General features: G+C 46.6%; 1 protein-coding gene across 1 annotated transcript in view; it reads right to left on the minus strand.

Annotated features, from left to right (window-relative positions):
- Positions 1 to 18,605, minus strand: part of RHOBTB2 (Rho related BTB domain containing 2) — a 52,294-nt gene extending 33,689 nt beyond the window's left edge. The window contains exons 1-2 of the mRNA XM_044279012.1: positions 18,529 to 18,605; positions 18,378 to 18,442 (exon numbers count right to left, since the gene is read on the minus strand). Coding sequence (XP_044134947.1) covers positions 18,378 to 18,430 — 53 coding nt within the window. The 5' untranslated portion in view covers positions 18,431 to 18,442; positions 18,529 to 18,605. The remainder of the gene's footprint in view (positions 1 to 18,377; positions 18,443 to 18,528) is intronic.
- Between the last annotated feature and the right edge of the window lie 257 nt (positions 18,606 to 18,862).

Genomic DNA, 18,862 nt, shown 5'->3' on the forward strand with positions numbered 1-18,862 from the left:
CTAGGAGCAACGGGGGCGTTACCATTACACCTAGAGGCTCTCTCTCTGCTCAAGAAGCTGGGATAGCTGGATTACTGCCACTGTGGCAGCTGAGGACATCTAGGTTGTCATCTAGAATTCCCAGAAACTGATGTAAGGAGGAGGTGGTCACTTATTTTCCATCCGGCAGGGTTCAGCAAAAACGTTTCCGTTACTGATAATACAACCATCTGCATCCTTTATGAACAGATCCAGTTGTATTATCTTCAACATAGCCAAGACGGATCCGTCATGAACTCCATTGATAGTTGACTTGCATTGTGGCTCATGACAGATCTGTCTTGCTCCGTGTCCCATGACGGAAAGCAAACCGCAGCATGCTGCGTTTTGCTCTCTGGTATGGATTTTCTGCGACTGTTGCGACGCAGTCGCAGCATGTTGCATGTTGCAGTGCGACATCATAGACTGCCATTATAAACATTAGTGCAACAAAATGTCGCGCGACAAATGTCGTCGTGTAGACCTAGCCTTAAATAGGGCCTGTTGCTGGTATGGGGTTTGGCTGGTTCGGTGGGGGCACAATATGCATATATTGCTGTTCTAGCCTATGATCTCCTGCAGGTTATTTGACAGTAAACACAGAATATTAATCAGCTCCGGCATACCCACTTCTCCAACCCCAGCGCTCTCTGCTCTACAGGTGGGAGCCCTTCTTCTGCCATCTGCTTTTCCTCCTTTTCCACATCATCTAATATCGATGAGAATATGCTGACTTTTCTACGACATGGAGACCAAGAAGGATGATTTGGAAGAAGTAAAGCCAACAAAAGATCAGGATAGTCATCATTAAGAAACACAGAGAAAGAATGCACCAAACAGATATAACACTGACTATGCTGGCAAGACACAAATGAAGATATTAAAAGCTGAGACTTTCGCCAATATATACCAGTGATGGATATATCGGAGCCCATCGTGCACCACGTCACGGCTCTCAGCATGGCAAGGGGTCCTAACCGCTGCTCTAACTATGGTGTGAACACGGCCTGGGGGTGATATAATTCAGCTCGCAGCAAAGCTTCCCACGAACGCCCAGCATGAATGCTGCGGTTGTGCAATGTGAATGAAGCCAGGCTGCAAGCCACACCCACACCAGACCATGTGATGGAGGTTACCAGGTGCAAAGGAGTGTTTGAATGCCAGGTAAAGGCAAACACACTCAAATCTAACAAGGCAGAAACCAAAAAACAAAAAAAATTATTAGTGGCAATTTTGGAGGAGCTGCTCAACCCCTGACACAGTGGCGTGTCTTCAATTAGGGGGAGCAGCCCGACCGCATGTGGACCGCGGTAATCGACTAACCCCAGCAAAATATGCATACAATGGAGGATGTCGGCGCGGTCCACATGCACCACATGGTATATATTGGCGAAAGTCTCAGCTTTTAATATCTTCATTTGTGTCTTGCCAGCATAGTCAGTGTTATATCTGTTTGGTGCATTCTTTCTCTGTGTTTCATATGATTGCTACATTCTGTGTAGTTTGCTCTTGTGGTGCATGTGGACCGCGCCGACATCCTCCATTGTATGCATATTTTGCTGGGGTTAGTCGATTACCGCGGTCCACATGCGGTCGGGTTGCTCCCCCTAATTGAAGACACGCCACTGTGTCAGGGGTTGAGCAGCTCCTCCAAAATTGCCACTAATAATTTTTTTTTGTTTTTTGGTTTCTGCCTAGTCATCATTAAGACCTGGTCCCCCCTAAGGGGTGCAGACTGGATGGTATTGGTTAGCACGCTGACGCCGGAATAGTAAAGGCTTCAATCTGATTGGTATTGAATTACATTTATGGCTGATGTAGGAATAAATAAATAAAACTAACGCACAATAAGTCTCCCTGCAGTCTCCCTGCACTGTCCCTGCAGTCTCCCTCTCCAATATTCTTGTATCAATAGTTTCTTAGCAACACTGTCCCTAGCGCATGAGCACTTGCCATGTCTCTCCCTATGCTCACAGGACAATAGCGGAGACCGCTCGGGATGAGGGTTTTGTCAGGCTGTGACATCACAGGGGCTGGCTATCTGCGGATTGGCTGGCTGCACGGCATTATGGGTGATGTTGCATTCCCGGGCTTCATACTTTCACTTTGTAACACATGGAGCCGCCATTTTAGGAAAAATTAACTTGTTACCATGAAGCGCAAGGTAATTTGGGTTTGTTTTCCTAAACTTTCCTAAACCTTTCCACAGGTGAGGTTCTAGCTGCTGGCAACCTCACCGATCGCTGTTTGAAGAGACCACAGCGCTCATGGATTCTTTGCCTAAGCAAGTGACGACACGTTTATCGATCACGTGGCCTGAGCTGCAATACCAAGCACAGCCACTATACAGTGTACGGCGCTGTGCTGGGTGAACTGGAGGAGACCATGGCAATCGTTGGAGCGCCGCAGCCTCTTCAAACAGGAGATCGGCGGGGGTACCGATCACATACTGATGACTTGCGGAGATGTCATCGGTATTAACCCCTTTAACTTTAACAATCCCTTTAAACCATATACCAAGGTATACCAACCCAATGGAGGTCAAAAAGAACATTCTTTCAGCCTCAATCGGATAAGTGGGAGCCTATGGATTCCTCTGATATATGCGCATATACAAAAAAAGAATATCGCAAACGCCATGTGAAACCACCCTAGATATCTCCATACCAAAAAGATAGCTCATATGACACTATGTATACCACGGCATAACTAGTGCAGGAAGAAGGGTGTACTACAGTCACCACGTCTTCTCTCATACTTCTCTCCTTCAGATATCAGGGGCATGGGTGAGATCACCTATTCATCATGGATGGATGGATAGATGGATAGATGGATAGATAGATAGATAGATAGATAGATAGATAGATAGATAGATAATATATAAGATAGATGATAGATAATATAATAGATAGATAAGATAGATAGATAGATGACAAAATTAGATAGATATGGGATAGATAGATAGAAAGAGAATATATTAGATAGATAGGAGATAGAAGATAGATAAATAGATAGATGATAGATAATATAATAGATAGACAGATAGATGATAAATATGAGGTATAAGATAGATAAATGATAGATAGATAGATAGATAATAGATAATATAATAGATAGATAAGATAGATAGATAATAGATAAATGACAGATTAGATAGATATGGGATAGATATGGGATAGATAGATAGACAGATAGATAGATAATGCGATAGATAGATAATAGATAGGTAAAAGATAGATAAATGATAGAAGTTGTTTACAGTAACATGTACATATGACGGTATGTTGTGTGTGTCGCCTGCTCTCATGGTGATTGCTCCCTCAGCCCGTGCACTAATCATGTCTGATGCGCAGCACATACAGCGCCGGTTACATCCACTCCCCAGTCATGTGATGTGCCCCTGGGGCGGCACGGTGTCACAGGAGACGTCTGGGCATTAGGTGTGTCTGATTTGCATATGGCATGTAAATATTGGTGGGCAGTGCCTGGTGGGAGGCGTATTTCCAGCACTGAGTTGCCTAGGAACGTGGAGCACTTGGAAGGAGATGAGGAGTGGATGTGAGCGAGGCTGGAGACGTGTGACGCATTATGTAACACCAGGAACGGTTCACATGAGGTAGTCCAGGAGAATAAAGCGACGGATAATCTGCCACGTTATATTAATCTTTGAGTCGCCCTCTGCTGTAAAATAAGTGACCACCTCCTCCTTACATCAGTTTCTGGGAATTCTAGATGACAACCTCGATGTCCTCAGCTGCCACAGCGGCAGTAATCCAGCTATCCCAGCTTCTCGAGCAGAGAGAGCAGAGCCTCTAGGTGTAATGGTAACGCCCCCGTTGCTCCTAGAGCCTCATTTGCATATATTAAAACATCATGTTTCCCAGCAGCGCGGGCACATATGAACATGGGACCAACACAGATGTCTCCAGTTGTCAAGTGCACATGTAACAGGTCAGCCGGTGTCATAGGTATAAAACTGCTGACAGATGTCCTTTAAGACCAAGTTGGACACTGACTACAGAGTAGTTACCAAGAGGTGGCACTAGAGAGACAGTTCTGTTCCTCCTGGATCGGCGGGATCTCTGCAAGGAGAACCAGGACCTTTGAAGAGCTACTACTTGGAAGATGACCTGACCCACTATGGCCCTTGTCACTCATGCTTACTCAGGCGTTTTACACCGCCACTATTTCAGGTTTCTTCTCCTGTTACCTACATATTATTCTGCAAGACATGTGGACCACACGCCCATATCCTGCTCCATCCGGTAAATGCCAGTCCTCGCTTGCGTCACACAGCAATGGGACAGGGGAGATGTTGGGAACAGAAAAACAGGTCCTGAGGAACCAGAGAGAGCGACGGCTCTCGGCTTAGGGCGGTCAATCAATGCGCAGAGAGTGTTGTATACAGGGGAGCGGCACATCGGACAGACGTGAGGATGATGGGGCTGATCGTAAGGGGTTAATCTGGTGCTCAAAGCAATGACAGGGCTCTGCTCACACTGTGCATGTCAAAATCTGCAGAACGGTGAAGGTTATATACTTCTCCTTGGATTATAGGTTTGTATTGGGGCCCTATATACAGGGCTAGGCACCTGTACCCAGGGGGGAGGACAGGCCATAGACCCTACAGGAAAATTTGCAGATGAGCCAAAGCCCAGGGGGTCCACCTGAGCCGCCCCCCTGAATTCAACTGTATGGTAGTCCTCAGGAGGATGATACAGTTGAATACTAGGGTGGCAGTATTTAGTGCTGCAGTGTAATATTTGGTTCTGCTGGGGCAGCATATTGTACTCGCACTGTAGTATTTTGGTTCTGCTGAGGCAGTATTTAGTGCTGCACTGTGGTATTTGGTTCTGCTGGGGCCGGTATATTGTGCTGCACTGTGGTATTTGGTTCTGCTGGGGCAGTATATTGTGCTGCACTGTGGTATTTGGTTCTGCTGGGGCAGTATATTGTGCTGCACTGTGGTATTTGGTTCTGCTGAGGCAGTATATTGTGCTGCACTGTGGTATTTGGTTCTGCTGGGGCAGTATATTGTGCTGCACTGTGGTATTTGGTTCTGCTGGGGCAGTATATTGTGCTGCACTGTGGTATTTGGTTCTGCTGGGGCAGTATATTGTGCTGCACTGTGGTATTTGGTTCTGCTGGGTCGGTATATTGTGCTGCACTGTGGTATCTGGTTCTGCTGGGGTAGTATATTGTGCTGCACTGTGGTATTTGCTTCTGCTGGGGCAGTATATTGTGCTGCACTGTGGTATTTGGTTCTGCTGGGGCAGTATATTGTGCTGCAATGTGGTATTTGCTTCTGCTGGGGCAGTATATTGTGCTGCACTGTGGTATTTGGTTCTGCTGGGGCGGTATATTGTGCTGCACTGTGGTATTTGGTTCTGCTGTGGCAGTATATTGTGCTGCACTGTGGTATTTGATTCTGCTGGGGCAGTATATTGTGCTGCACTGTGGTATTTAGTTCTGCTGGGGCGGTATATTGTGCTGCACTGTGGTATTTGGCTCTAATGAAGCAGTATATTGTGCTGCACTGTGGTATTTGGTTCTGCTGGGGCAGTATATTGTGCTGCACTGTGGTATTTAGTTCTGCTGGGGCGGTATATTGTGCTGCACTGTGGTATTTGGCTCTAATGAAGCAGTATATTGTGCTGCACTGTGGTATTTGGTTCTGCTGGGGCAGTATATTGTGCTGCACTGTGGTATTTGGTTATGCTGGGGCAGTATATTGTGCTGCACTGTGGTATTTAGTTCTGCTGGGGCAGTATATTGTGCTGTACTGTGGTATTTGGTTCTGCTGGGGCAGTACATTGTGCTGCACTGTGGTATGTGGTTCTGCTGGGGCAGTATATTGTGCTGCACTACTGTATTGCTAGTCCCATCTACTTGTGTTGCCCCGCCTTCTGTTAATTTGGACCCGCCTACACAGTGTTGGACTAGGGTACCTAAGGCCCGCCAGTAAAATTCATTCTGGGGGCCCACTGTAAAACTACATGCATATACTACCTGCCCACACTACCCAGTGTTTTATATAGACATGGGCAATGTAGTGTATAGAATCTCAGTCAACATATCAATATGTCAGTCTACTGTGCCACGAGCCGACAGAGCAGGGGATAGGGGACTAGGGTCCCACCTTGCTCAGGGGCCCACCGGGGGATTCACCTGTTCCCCTGTGGGCCAGTCCGAGCCTGCACCTACAACATAAGGGAGACTTTTAGGTTTTTTCTAGAGCAACTTTAAGTTCCCAGAGTCCGCCCCTGCCTGTACCTTCTTATACAATATGACTTTTCTGGTGAGGGATCTTCTTCGGGGCCACAAAGAACCACAGCCTATAGATAAGATGTGTTAAAGGGGCTGTCCGAGTGTTTAAAACTGATGACCTACTTATTAGTATGTGGCCTCATGCACACGACAGTATTTTTTCACAGTCCGCAAAAACGGGGTCCTTAGGTCCGTGATCCGTGACCGTTTTTCCGTCCGTGGGTCTTCCTTGATTTTTGGAGGATCCACGGACATGAAAAAAATAGTCGTTTTGGTGTCCGCCTGGCCGTGCGGAGCCAAACGGATCCGTCCTGAATTACAATGCAAGTCAATGGGGACGGATCCGTTTGACGTTGACACAATATGGTGCCATTTCAAACGGATCCGTCCCCATTGACTTTCAATGTAAAGTCTGGAGTCCCTTTTATACCATCGGATCTGAGTTTTCTCCAATCCGATGGTATATTTTAACTTGAAGCGTCCCCATCACCATGGGTACGCCTCTATGTTAGAATATACTGTTGGATATGAGTTAGATCGTGAATATACTACAAACTGTGTACATGACTGCCCCCTGCTGCCTGGCAGCACCCAATCTCTTACAGGGGGCCGTGATCAGCACAATTAACCCCTCAGGTACCGCACCTGAAGGGGTTAATTGTACTATCATATCCCCCTGTAAGAGATCAGGGCTGCCAGGCAGCAGGGGGCAGACCCCCCCTCCCCAGTTTGAATATCATTGGTGGCCAGTGCGGCCCCCCCCCCTCCCTCCCTCTATTGTAATAATAGGTTGGTGGCACAGTGTGCGGCCCCCCCCCCTCCCTCCCTCTATTGTAATAATTAGTTGGTGGCACAGTGTGCGCCCCCCATCGGCCCCCCTCCTCCTCCCTCTATTGTAATAATTCGTTGGTGGCACAGTGTGCGCCCCCCCCTTCCTCCCTCTATTGTAATAAATCGTTGGTGGCACAGTGTGCGCCCCCCATCGGCCCCCCCTCCCTCTATAGCATTAACAACATTGGTGGCCAGTGTGCGGCCTCCCATCCCCCCCCCCCGATCATTGGTGGCAGCGGAGTTCCGATCAGAGTCCCACACTGTGCGCACACTGTGCCACCAACGAATTATTACAATAGAGGGAGGGAGGGGGGGGCCGCACTGGCCACCAATGATATTCAAACTGGGGAGGGGGGACTGCCCCCTGCTGCCTGGCAGCCCTGATCTCTTACATGGGAATATGATAGTACAATTAACCCCTTCAGGTGCGGCACCTGAAGGGGTTAATTGTGCTGATCACGGCCCCCTGTAAGAGATCGGGTGCTGCCAGGCAGCAGGGGGCAGTCTTGTACACAGTTTGTAGTGTATTCTAACTAGAAGCGTCCCCATCACTATGGGAACGCCTCTGTGTTAGAATATACTGTCGGATATGAGTTTTCACGAAGTGAAAACTTAGATCTGAAAAAGCTTTTATGCAGACGGATCTTTGGATCAGTCTGTATGAAAGTAACCTACGGCCACGGATCACCGACACGGATGCCAATCTTGTGTGCATCCGTGTTCTTTCACGGACCCATTGACTTAAATGGGTCCGTGAACCGTTGTCCGTCAAAAAAATAGGACAGGTCACATTTTTTTGACGGACAGGATACACGGATCACGGTCTCAGCTGCAAAATGGTGCATTTTCCGATTTTTCCACGGACCCATTGAAAGTCAATGGGTCAGCGAAAAAAAACGGAAAACGGCACAACGGCCAAGGATGCACACAACGGTCGTGTGCATGACGCCTGTGACTGATGGTGTTTCTGAGGCCCCGCACCCCCGCTGATCAGCTCTTTGAAGCTGTATGGCCTCCTTGCAGCTTACCAAGCACAGCGCCACCCACTGGACTGTGGCTGTGCTTGGTATTGCAGCTCAGCCCTATTCACTTGCACCTATGCCATGTAACTGATGAACATGACATCAATGGTGTAGGGCGCTTGCGGCGCTCACGGAGCACCGTGGTCTCTTCAAACAACTGATAGTCGTGGTGCCGAGAGTTGGACCCCCACCGATCAGATACTGATGGCCTACCCTCAGGATGTCAGTATTAAACATTCGGACAACCCCTTTAACATCTCACCCACTTGTCTAATATTGTAATCCATTGCAGCACAAATCCGCCTGTATCATGTGGACCTCCCCTAATGTTTAGCAAGGTCCCCATCTGTCCATGACCCCAGCTGTCTGCGCCCCTGTACCCATGCTACAGAATGATTCCACATGGATTTGTATGGTCTGACGGAGGTCTCCAAGCCCCCAGCACTGGCCACAGATTTCATCTATTGCTGTGCAAATCCGACTGTAACATAAAAATTCTGCGGCGGATTTCAAGCCTTCAAAGAAAAAAGAGGTTTGCAGCAGCTGAGGCGTGTACCATCTGCTCACAGTACACATCTGGCTGGGTGCGGAGAGCCTCGTACCTCGGCGTACTGCTGGTTCTTTCTGATTGACGGGCTGGATATTGCTTTGGTTGACAGAATGGCCCTGTGTGCAGACGACTGGTCCATCTCCTGATCTTATCACCAGCAGAAGTAGCTGAGTGACATTCTGTTACCTGCTGAACTCACAACCTGTTCTGACCGCTTGACAATCAAGGTGTTTTCCCCCAGGGAGGCTCCACCACAAGGTCACTATGTGCTGCTTACACAATAAGTAGCAAAAAGGAATGATCAAAATGTACAAAATACCCTAAGAAATCACAGTCTTCCATCAAGTGCTAATGGAACTCATTGCTCTGTCACAACATCATCGTATGGGCAACTACCTTCCCTGAGAACATCAACTCACACGTACATCGTGAGTTCACACATGATTCTACATGAAAGTTGTATTATACTCCAGAGCTGCACTCACTGATCTGCTGGGGGAGTCGCCATGTACATACATTACATTACTTATCCTGTACTGATCCTGAGTAACATCCTGTATTATACTCCAGAGCTGCACTCACTATTCTGCTGGTGGAGTCACTGTGTACATACATTACATTACTTATCCTGTACTGATCCTGAGTTACATCCTGTATAATACTCCAGAGCTGCACTCACTGATCTGCTGGTGGAGTCGCCATGTACATACATTACATTACTTATCCTGTACTGATCCTGAGTTACATCCTGTATTATACTCCAGAGCTGCACTCACTGATCTGCTGGTGGAGTCACCATGTACATACATTACATTACTTATCCTGTACTGATCCTGAGTTACATCCTGTATTATACTCCAGAGCTGCACTCACTGATCTGATGGTGGAGTCACCATGTACATACATTACATTACTTATCCTGTACTGATCCTGAGTTACATCCTGTATAATACTCCAGAGCTGCACTCACTATTCTGCAGGTGGAGTCACTGTGTACATACATTACATTACTTATCCTGTACTGATCCTGAGTTACATCCTGTATTATACTCCAGAGCTGCACTCACTGATCTGCTGGTGGAGTCGCCATGTACATACATTACATTACTTATCCTGTACTGATCCTGAGTTACATCCTGTATTATACTCCAGAGCTGCACTCACTGATCTGCTGGTGGAGTCGCCATGTACATACATTACATTACTTATCCTGTACTGATCCTGAGTTACATCCTGTATTATACTCCAGAGCTGCACTCACTATTCTGCTGGTGGAGTCGCCATGTACATACATTACATTACTTATCCTGTACTGATCCTGAGTTACATCCTGTATTATACTCCAGAGCTGCACTTACTATTCTGCTGGTGGAGTCGCCATCTACATACATTACATGACTTATCCTGTACTGATCCTGAGTTACATCCTGTATTATACTCCAGAGCTGCACTCACTATTCTGCAGGTGGAGTCACTGTATACATACATTACATTACTTATCCTGTACTGATCCTGAGTTACATCCTGTATTATACTCCAGAGCTGCACTCACTGATCTGCTGGTGGAGTCACCATGTACATACATTACATTACTTATCCTGTACTGATCCTGAGTTACATCCTGTATAATACTCCAGAGCTGCACTCTCTATTCTGCTGGTGCAGTCACTGTGTACATACATTACATTGCTTATCCTGTACTGATCCTGAGTTACATCCTGTATTATACTCCAGAGCTGCACTCACTATTCTGTTGGTGGAGTCACTGTACATACATTACGTATCCTGTACTGATTCTGAGTTACATCCTGTATTATACTCCAGAGCTGCACTCACTGATCTGCTGGTGGAGTCACCATGTACATACATTACATTACTTATCCTGTACTGATCCTGAGTTACATCCTGTATTATACTCCAGAGCTGCACTCACTATTCTGTTGGTGGAGTCACTGTACATACATTACGTATCCTGTACTGATTCTGAGTTACATCCTGTATTATACTCCAGAGCTGCACTCACTGATCTGCTGGTGGAGTCACCATGTACATACATTACATTACTTATCCTGTACTGATCCTGAGTTACATCCTGTATTATACTCCAGAGCTGCACTCACTGATCTGCTGGTGCAGTCACTGTGTACATACATTACATTGCTTATCCTGTACTGATCCTGAGTTACATCCTGTATTATACTCCAGAGCTGCACTTACTATTCTGCTGGTGCAGTCACTGTGTACATACATTACATTACTTATCCTGTACTGATCCTGAGTTACATCCTGTATTATACTCCAGAGCTGCACTCTCTATTCTGCTAGTGGAGTCACTGTACATACATTACTTATCCTGTACTGATATAGAACCAAAAAAGAAAAAGGCCTCACTATAACACCGTAAATAAGGGCAAACAGAGAACCAATCATGTAAACCTAAAAATGTTGCTAAAAAACAACCATAGAATGCCCAATTAAAAATATAAATACTTTATTATGTCATCAATTGATCAAAAATTTACACAGAATTAATTTGAAGAACAGTCAGCAAAACAACCTGGATGCCGTAGTCCCCCCCTCCGGTGTCTCAATAACCCGCCAAACAGGTGGAATACATGTAAGATGTATGAACAATATGCAGTGAGGTGATTTACGAGTAAATAGTATCTGGTACAAAACACCTACAGGTAACTGTGATCCTCACTTTACTGCATACCATGAGGAGAGTCTATATGGTTATGGGGCCCTAAGTAATGTATAAAACTGAACAGATAATAGCACAGTATCTATCTGGAATATTCAGGTAGATACGCCCCTATACACCAAGCCATCATATGCAGGCTACAAAGAAAAGTCTCTCACACAGGTATCCGCTGGAAAAACAGACATACCCACAGACATGATGGAGGGCAGAGACACCGGACACAGAGCAGGCTGGAACCCCGACGCGCGTTTCGCCTCAGCTTCGTCAGGAGATACTGAACCTGACTTACATCCTGCATTATACTCCAGAGCTGCACTCACTATTCTGCTGGTGGATTCACTGTGTACACACATTACTTATCCTGTACTGATCCTGAGTTACATCCTGTATTATACTCCAGAGCTGAACTCACTATTCTGCTAGTGGAGTCACTGTGTATATACATTACGTTACTTATCCTGTACTGATCCTGACTTAGATCCTGTATTATACTCCAGAGCTGCAATTCATTGATCCTCTTTAAAGGACTCCATAAACATTAGTCTATTTTCGGCGGAACCCACCGGGAACGGGAGGTTTGTCCAACGCTCTAGTGTATATGGGTAGCTTCCAACAGTTAATGTGTAGTGTCCCACTAGGTAAATGTGGGCACTACACAAGGGTCAATTGGGCCACGTTGTTCTCCACCTCCTGTGGAACAGGGCCATTGTATTTTATATGATGTTTTATGTGATTTTTTTTCCTGTGTATCTCCTGTACCAGGCCTGTTAGGGGTAGTTCCACCTCCTAGACAGTAGAGGGAGCTAGGGAACCCCCTAGTATATATAGTCAGATTCAGGACAGGAAAGGAGAGTCTAGAGGGGTATGTAGTCAGGAGTCAGTGTGGACTTTAGCCAGAGGAGAGCTGAGGAGCAGCTTCTGACATGCAGCTAGATAGCCCAGGCTCCTAGCTAGCCACCAGGAGAAGGGTTTGCCTCCTGAGAAACCAAGTTCCTATAAAAAAGTACAGCGCAAATTTTTTTTCCAGCCAAACAGAGAGCTGAAGGGCAGAAGGATATTCTATAGCAAGGAGACAAAAACCAGAGGAAGGTTTTCCCTAACCAAGTATAAAGCCAGCAATAGGGCATACGGGCCTTGGAGTAACCCAGACAGGAACTGAGGAAAAGTGCAGCCTGATCTGTAGGTGTTTATGCCCTCTGAGTATCTTGCAAGGACTTTGCCTGCCATTTTGTATCAAGCCTGCCTGTATTCAACCTTTTGACATATGGAACCAACTAAAGACTGTAAATAGTTGAACTGTTTCAGTAAAAGGAAGTTCTGGTTCACTGCAACTTGTGTTCCTCAATTATTACTACAATAAATCGGTGTGCCACCGTTACCGGCACTGGCGTCACGAACTTAAAGGGATCTTGCCACCGGCACATTAAAAACCTGCAACACCCAGGGCACCTCACCTACCACCCGGCCTGGTCCCTATACATAGAGAGTGCCCCAGAGGATCCATGAGCCAGCCTCTCCATCACTGCTGTACGCTTGCCCAGGGTATATGAAAAACTGTGAGTACCAGAAACACCCTTGGTTAGTAACTACCCCTGTGACCTCACCATCGCTCAAACCCTTCAGGGCTGCGTACTGCAAATTTCGGTGGAGAGAAGGATCGGGTGGAATGAATACTTTCACCCGAACATTTGCTTGCCCGGGAGATAAGCTGACGCCATGGGTTTCTGGCAGCAGCTTTTCTCAGTTTTTTTCTCATAGAATACACATACATGTTCAGCTGAGCCAAATGTGTGTATGGGGAAGCCGGGAGAGATAGCTGATCGGATGAAATGTCAAACAATAAGACGTGATGTCAGAGCTCAGACAGATACATGCGGGAAGTCTTCCCACATTCCTATCATGCTTACTGGCACGGAACGGTATGTCTACCACTACAGTGTACTATGCCCCAGATCCCAATCATCCACAACAAAACAGCGCCTGAGACAAACCTCCATCCACGAGTAGTAAGTGTCTTCTAGGGAAGGTTCAAGTGTGGTTAAACTAGCCTGATCTACATGCTAAGGAGGAACCCCCTACTCCTTGTGATGCCTTAGGGTTAATCTACAGGGTCAAGACGGAGAAGCTCCTTTAGGCCTCATGCACGCGGCCGTTGTGCGGCAATTCCATGCATTGGGGACCGCAATTTGTGCTCCCCAATGCACGGGCAACATCCGTGCAGCGGCCGGGACGGATCGAGACCCATTTAACTTGGATGGGTCAGTGATCCATCTGCACCGTAAAAAAATAGAACATGTTCTAGTTTTTTGCGGTGTGGAGGCACGGACAGAAACCACACAGAAGCACTCCGATCCGTGCTTCCGTTCTGCACCTCCTGGATTGCGGACCCATTGAAGTTAATGGGTCCGCATCCATGATGCAGGGTGCACACGGCTGTCCAGGCAGTGTTAGACTGGATTTCCTTGGGCCTACCACAGGAAATTAATTTAGGGGCCCAACGCCTATATCAGATACTGTAAGGCCCCTTTCACACAAACGATCCGGATGAGGTCCGGATGCGTTCAGGATAAACTCGCACCATTTTGCAAGCAAGTTCAGTCAGTTTTGTCTGCGATTGTGTTAAGTAGTTCAGTTTTTTTCACGCGCATGATAAAAAACGGAATGTTTACAAACAACATCTCTTAGCAACCATCAGTGAAAAACGCATCGCATCTGCCCTTGCTTCTATGGGGCCAGCGTTGCGTGAAAAACGCAGAATATAGAACATGCTGCGATTTTCATGCAATGTACAAGTGATGCGTCCAAAACCATGCTCATGTACACAGACCCATTGAAATGAATGAGTCCGGATTCAGTGCGGCAGAAATGCGTTCGCATCACGCATTGCACCTGCGTGGAAATCACGCTTGTGTGAAAGGGGCCTAAGTGTCTGACTGGCAGGGGGTCAAATGTCTAGGTACTTCATCAATTATGAGTACAGGGTTCCTATGTTCCCCAGTTTAAATGGAGTGGCCTTCACATGTGTCTGCTGCTGCTCCATCCTACTCTATGGGACTCCCAGAGTCCCACAGAGCTGAATGGGGCGGCACTAGACACGCCCGACCACCAATTTCATCAGGACTGGCAGATCACCTAATGTGTATGTGGGTGTCCTGAATCTGCCCCGATGGTAGATGTCGAAGAAAAGAAGGTTCAGGCAGTTGCATTTCAACATGTCCTATCTTTTGTTCTCACAAGAGGTAGGATGCCACCAGAGATGCCGGGCACCTGCTTAGGACCTATTTACATGGGCCGATACACAGGGTAACAGAACAGTGATTTCACGTGATGCATAAACAATCATATCGCCCGAAAAATGAGCAATGACTGGCGGCACATTTCCTTGAACGTTAATTCCTGATAACTGGTCCCAAAATCTGCTTTCTCTCAGTTGAGAACACGTAGAGTGTGCATGTACACTCACCTAAAGAATTATTAGGAACACCATACTAATACGGTGTTGGACCCCCTTTTGCCTTCAGAACTGCCTTAATTCTGCGTGGCATTGATTCAACAAGGTGCTGATAGCATTCTTTAGAAATGTTGGCCCATATTGATACGATAGCATCTTGCAGTTGATGGAGATTTGAGGGATGCACATCCAGGGCACGAAGCTCCCGTTCCACCACATCCCAAAGATGCTCTATTGGGTTGAGATCTGGTGACTGTGGGGGCCATTTTAGTACAGTGAACTCATTGTCATGTTCAAGAAACCAATTTGAAATGATTCGAGCTTTGTGACATGGTGCATTATCCTGCTGGAAGTAGCCATCAGAGGATGGGTACATGGTGGTCATGAAGGGATGGACATGGTCAGAAACAATGCTCAGGTAGCCCGTGGCATTTAAACGATGGCCAATTGGCACTAAGGGGCCTAAAGTGTGCCCAGAAAACATCCCCCACACCATTACACCACCACCACCAGCCTGCACAGTGGTAACAAGGCATGATGGATACATGTCCTCATTCTGTTTACGCCAAATTTGGACTCTACCATTTAAATGTCTCAACAGAAATCGAGACTCATCAGACCAGGCAACATTTTTCCAGTCTTCAACAGTCCAATTTTGGTGAGCTCGTGCAAATTGTAGCCTCTTTTTCCTATTTGTAGTGGAGATGAGTGGTACCCGGTGGGGTCTTCTGCTGTTGTAGCCCACCTTTCTTTCCCATTCTGACATTCAGTTTGGAGTTCAGGAGATTGTCTTGACCAGGACCACAACCCTACATGCATTGAAGCCACTGCCATGTGATTGGTTGACTAGATAATCGCATTAATGAGAAATAGAACAGGTGTTCCTAATAATTCTTTAGGTGAGTGTATATGGTGGGTCAGAAGAAATCTAAGGCTATTTTCACACTAGCGTTTTCAATTTCGCAATTGAGAACAGTCATAGGATCTCAATAGCGGTGAAAACGCTTCAGTTTTGTCCCCATTGTCAATGGGGACAAAACTGAACTGAACAAAACAGATATGCATCAAAATGCATTCTGTTTGGTTGCACTCCCATCGCGGACAGAATAACGCTACAAGTAGCGTTTTTCTGTCCACGATGTAAGTCAATGGGGACGGATCCGTTTTCCCGGATACAAAAGAAAACAGATCCGCCGCCCATTGACTTTCAATGTGTGTCATGACGGATCTGTCATGCCTATATAAGACATAATACAACCGGATCCGTTCATGACGGTTGCAGATCTATGCCGGATCTGCAAAAAATGCTAGTGTGAAAGTAGCCCAAGGTGGGTCGTGGGCTTTAGATTTTTAAAGAAATGGGAAGTGGCAAATTAAGTGCCGATCCAAATCCTATTGATAAAAACAGAAGATGAATGAAGGATTTTGTCCTTGACTCAAGCAGATACTTTTAGCACCTCAGAAGTGAAATCTACCTGTCTCGTGCAGAGAACCTACTTTTAAACAGAAGCCTAACTAACATATGAATAGAGAGGTCACTGTCTTCCACAAAAGTAGTACGCTCATCCTCTACGGCTGTCATTCCCATGATTTGAATGGCACACTTACATTATAACATTGCCCATGTCCCATGCACCACTGTCCTTACTAACGTGAATGGAGAGGTCACTTTCCCCCGCAAACTCACTGCACTCATCCCTTGCTGCTGTCATCATTCCCACCATCTGATTGGTTGTCGAAGGTTTTACACTACACGCATCTTTGTGACATCGCCCATGTTCCATGCAGCCCTGACCTTGCCAACATATGAATATACAGGTCACTGTCACCCACAAACTCATTGGACTCTACTTCTGCTGCTGTCATCATTCCCATGATCTGATTGGTTGTCAAACGTTTTACACTGCACACTTAGGCTAGTTTCATACTGGCGTTGTGGGATCCGACAGGGAAAAAACCTGCCGGGTCTCTCTGGATCGGGCATTGCCGGAAGCCACAGCGTTACCATCCGGCACGATTAACTATAATGAGGATCGGTAGAGATCCGGTTGTAACCAGCCTTACTTTGTGACATTGCCTATGTCCCTTGCATTTCTGTCCATACTAACATATGTAATTGATATATACACTGTCACCCACAAACTCGTTGCACTCATCCTCTGCTGCTGTCCTCATTCCCATGATCTGATTGGCTGTCGATAGGTTTACACTGCACGCTTCCTTTGTGACACTCCCTGATGTCCCCTGCAGCCTTGCCTTACTAATAGATAAATGAAGAGGTCACTGTCTCCCACAAACTCAGTACACTCATCCTCTGCTGCTGCCCTTATTCCCATGATCTGATTGGCTGTCGATGGGTTTACACTGCACGCTTCCTTTGTGACACTCCCTGATGTCCCATGCAGCCTTGCCTTACTAATAGATAAATGAAGAGGTCACTTTCCCCCGCAAACTCACTGCACTCATCCCTTGCTGCTGTCATCATTCCCACGATCTGATTGGTTGTCGAAGGTTTTACACTACACGCATCTTTGTGACATCGCCCGTGTCCCATGCAGCCCTGTCCTTGCCAACATATGAATAAACAGGTCACTGTCACCCACAAACTCATTGGACTCTACTTCTGCTGCTGTCATCATTCCCATGATCTGACTGGTTGTCAAACGTTTTGCACTGCACACTTAGGCTAGTTTCATACTGGCGTTGTGAGATCCGACAGGAAAACAACCTGCCGGGTCTCTCTGGATCGGGCATTGCCGGAAGCCACAGCGTTGCCATTCGACCCCATTAACTATAATGAGGATCGGCAGAGATCCGGTTGTAACCAGCCTTACTTTGTGACATTGCCTATGTCCCTTGCATTTCTGTCCATACTAACATATGTAATTGATATATACACTGTCACCCACAAACTCGTTGCACTCATCCTCTGCTGCTGCCCTTATTCCCATGATCTGATTGGCTGTCGATAGGTTTACACTGCACGCTTCCTTTGTGACACTCCCTGATGTCCCATGCAGCCTTGCCTTACTAATAGATAAATGAAGAGGTTACTGTCTCCCACAAACTCAGTACACTCATCCTCTGCTGCTGTCCTCATTCTCATGATCTGGCATCCATTTCAGCTATAATCTGCTTGGCCATGGTGGCCCCGCTCCATCCACTAAGCCCCACCCACTTTTTTAAAATGTGTCATGTGAAGGAGACAAAAAGCTAAAAAGTTTGTGTGCCTTTTTCATAGTAGAAAACTGGTGTCAATTTCCTCTATTACTGTTCTTATTTCAGAGCCACTAAAACGTCAGCTTGATGCCGGGACAGGCGCCTAATGCCTATGGTAGTAGTATATAGTGGTGTGGCCCCCTGCTCGAAAGTGACGGAGCAGGTACGGTACCTCATATTATATGGTGGTCCTATTGCCAGATTTGCCATTTATAGAATTTCTAAGCATCTGACGTAGAGGAGTCCACTACAAACCGGTCTATGGCATGCATTCTTTCAATACAATGGAAATAACGGAGGCAGTAAAATACTCACTCATCGTAATCGAAGACTGTCAGCTCCATCAAATCTCTCACCTCTTCCTCCATTTTCAAGGGGGTCTGTATAGAAAAAAGTACCAGGCAATCGGTCAGTAACACATAGATGTCTGTGCCCAGGGAGCATGGAGGTTATTACGACTCTGTACCTGGTTCTCCAAGCTGAGGAGTCCAATGTGGCTGCTGGATTGTCTGGTCACGCGTAGTTACCTCTGCCTAGTTTTGTAACTCTACAGATGTATACAGGTATGCACTGAAGCACGGAGAATGACAGGTGTATCGTACCCCCCCCTTCCTCAAGACGTCATGCGGGTGGGAGTTGGGAAGTCTGACCAATGGACTGGAGTGGGTGTGAACAGCCCTTACATCTAACCTGATCTGCTACAATTCTCTGCACCACACAACTATGCAGGACACGGCTGCTTGCCTCAGCAGGTATTTTTCCATCTGCCCTCCTACTATACTCCCCCCCCCCCCCGACAG

The sequence above is a fragment of the Bufo gargarizans genome, chromosome 2 (genome assembly GCF_014858855.1).
Source record: "Bufo gargarizans isolate SCDJY-AF-19 chromosome 2, ASM1485885v1, whole genome shotgun sequence".
NCBI lineage: Eukaryota > Metazoa > Chordata > Amphibia > Anura > Bufonidae > Bufo > Bufo gargarizans.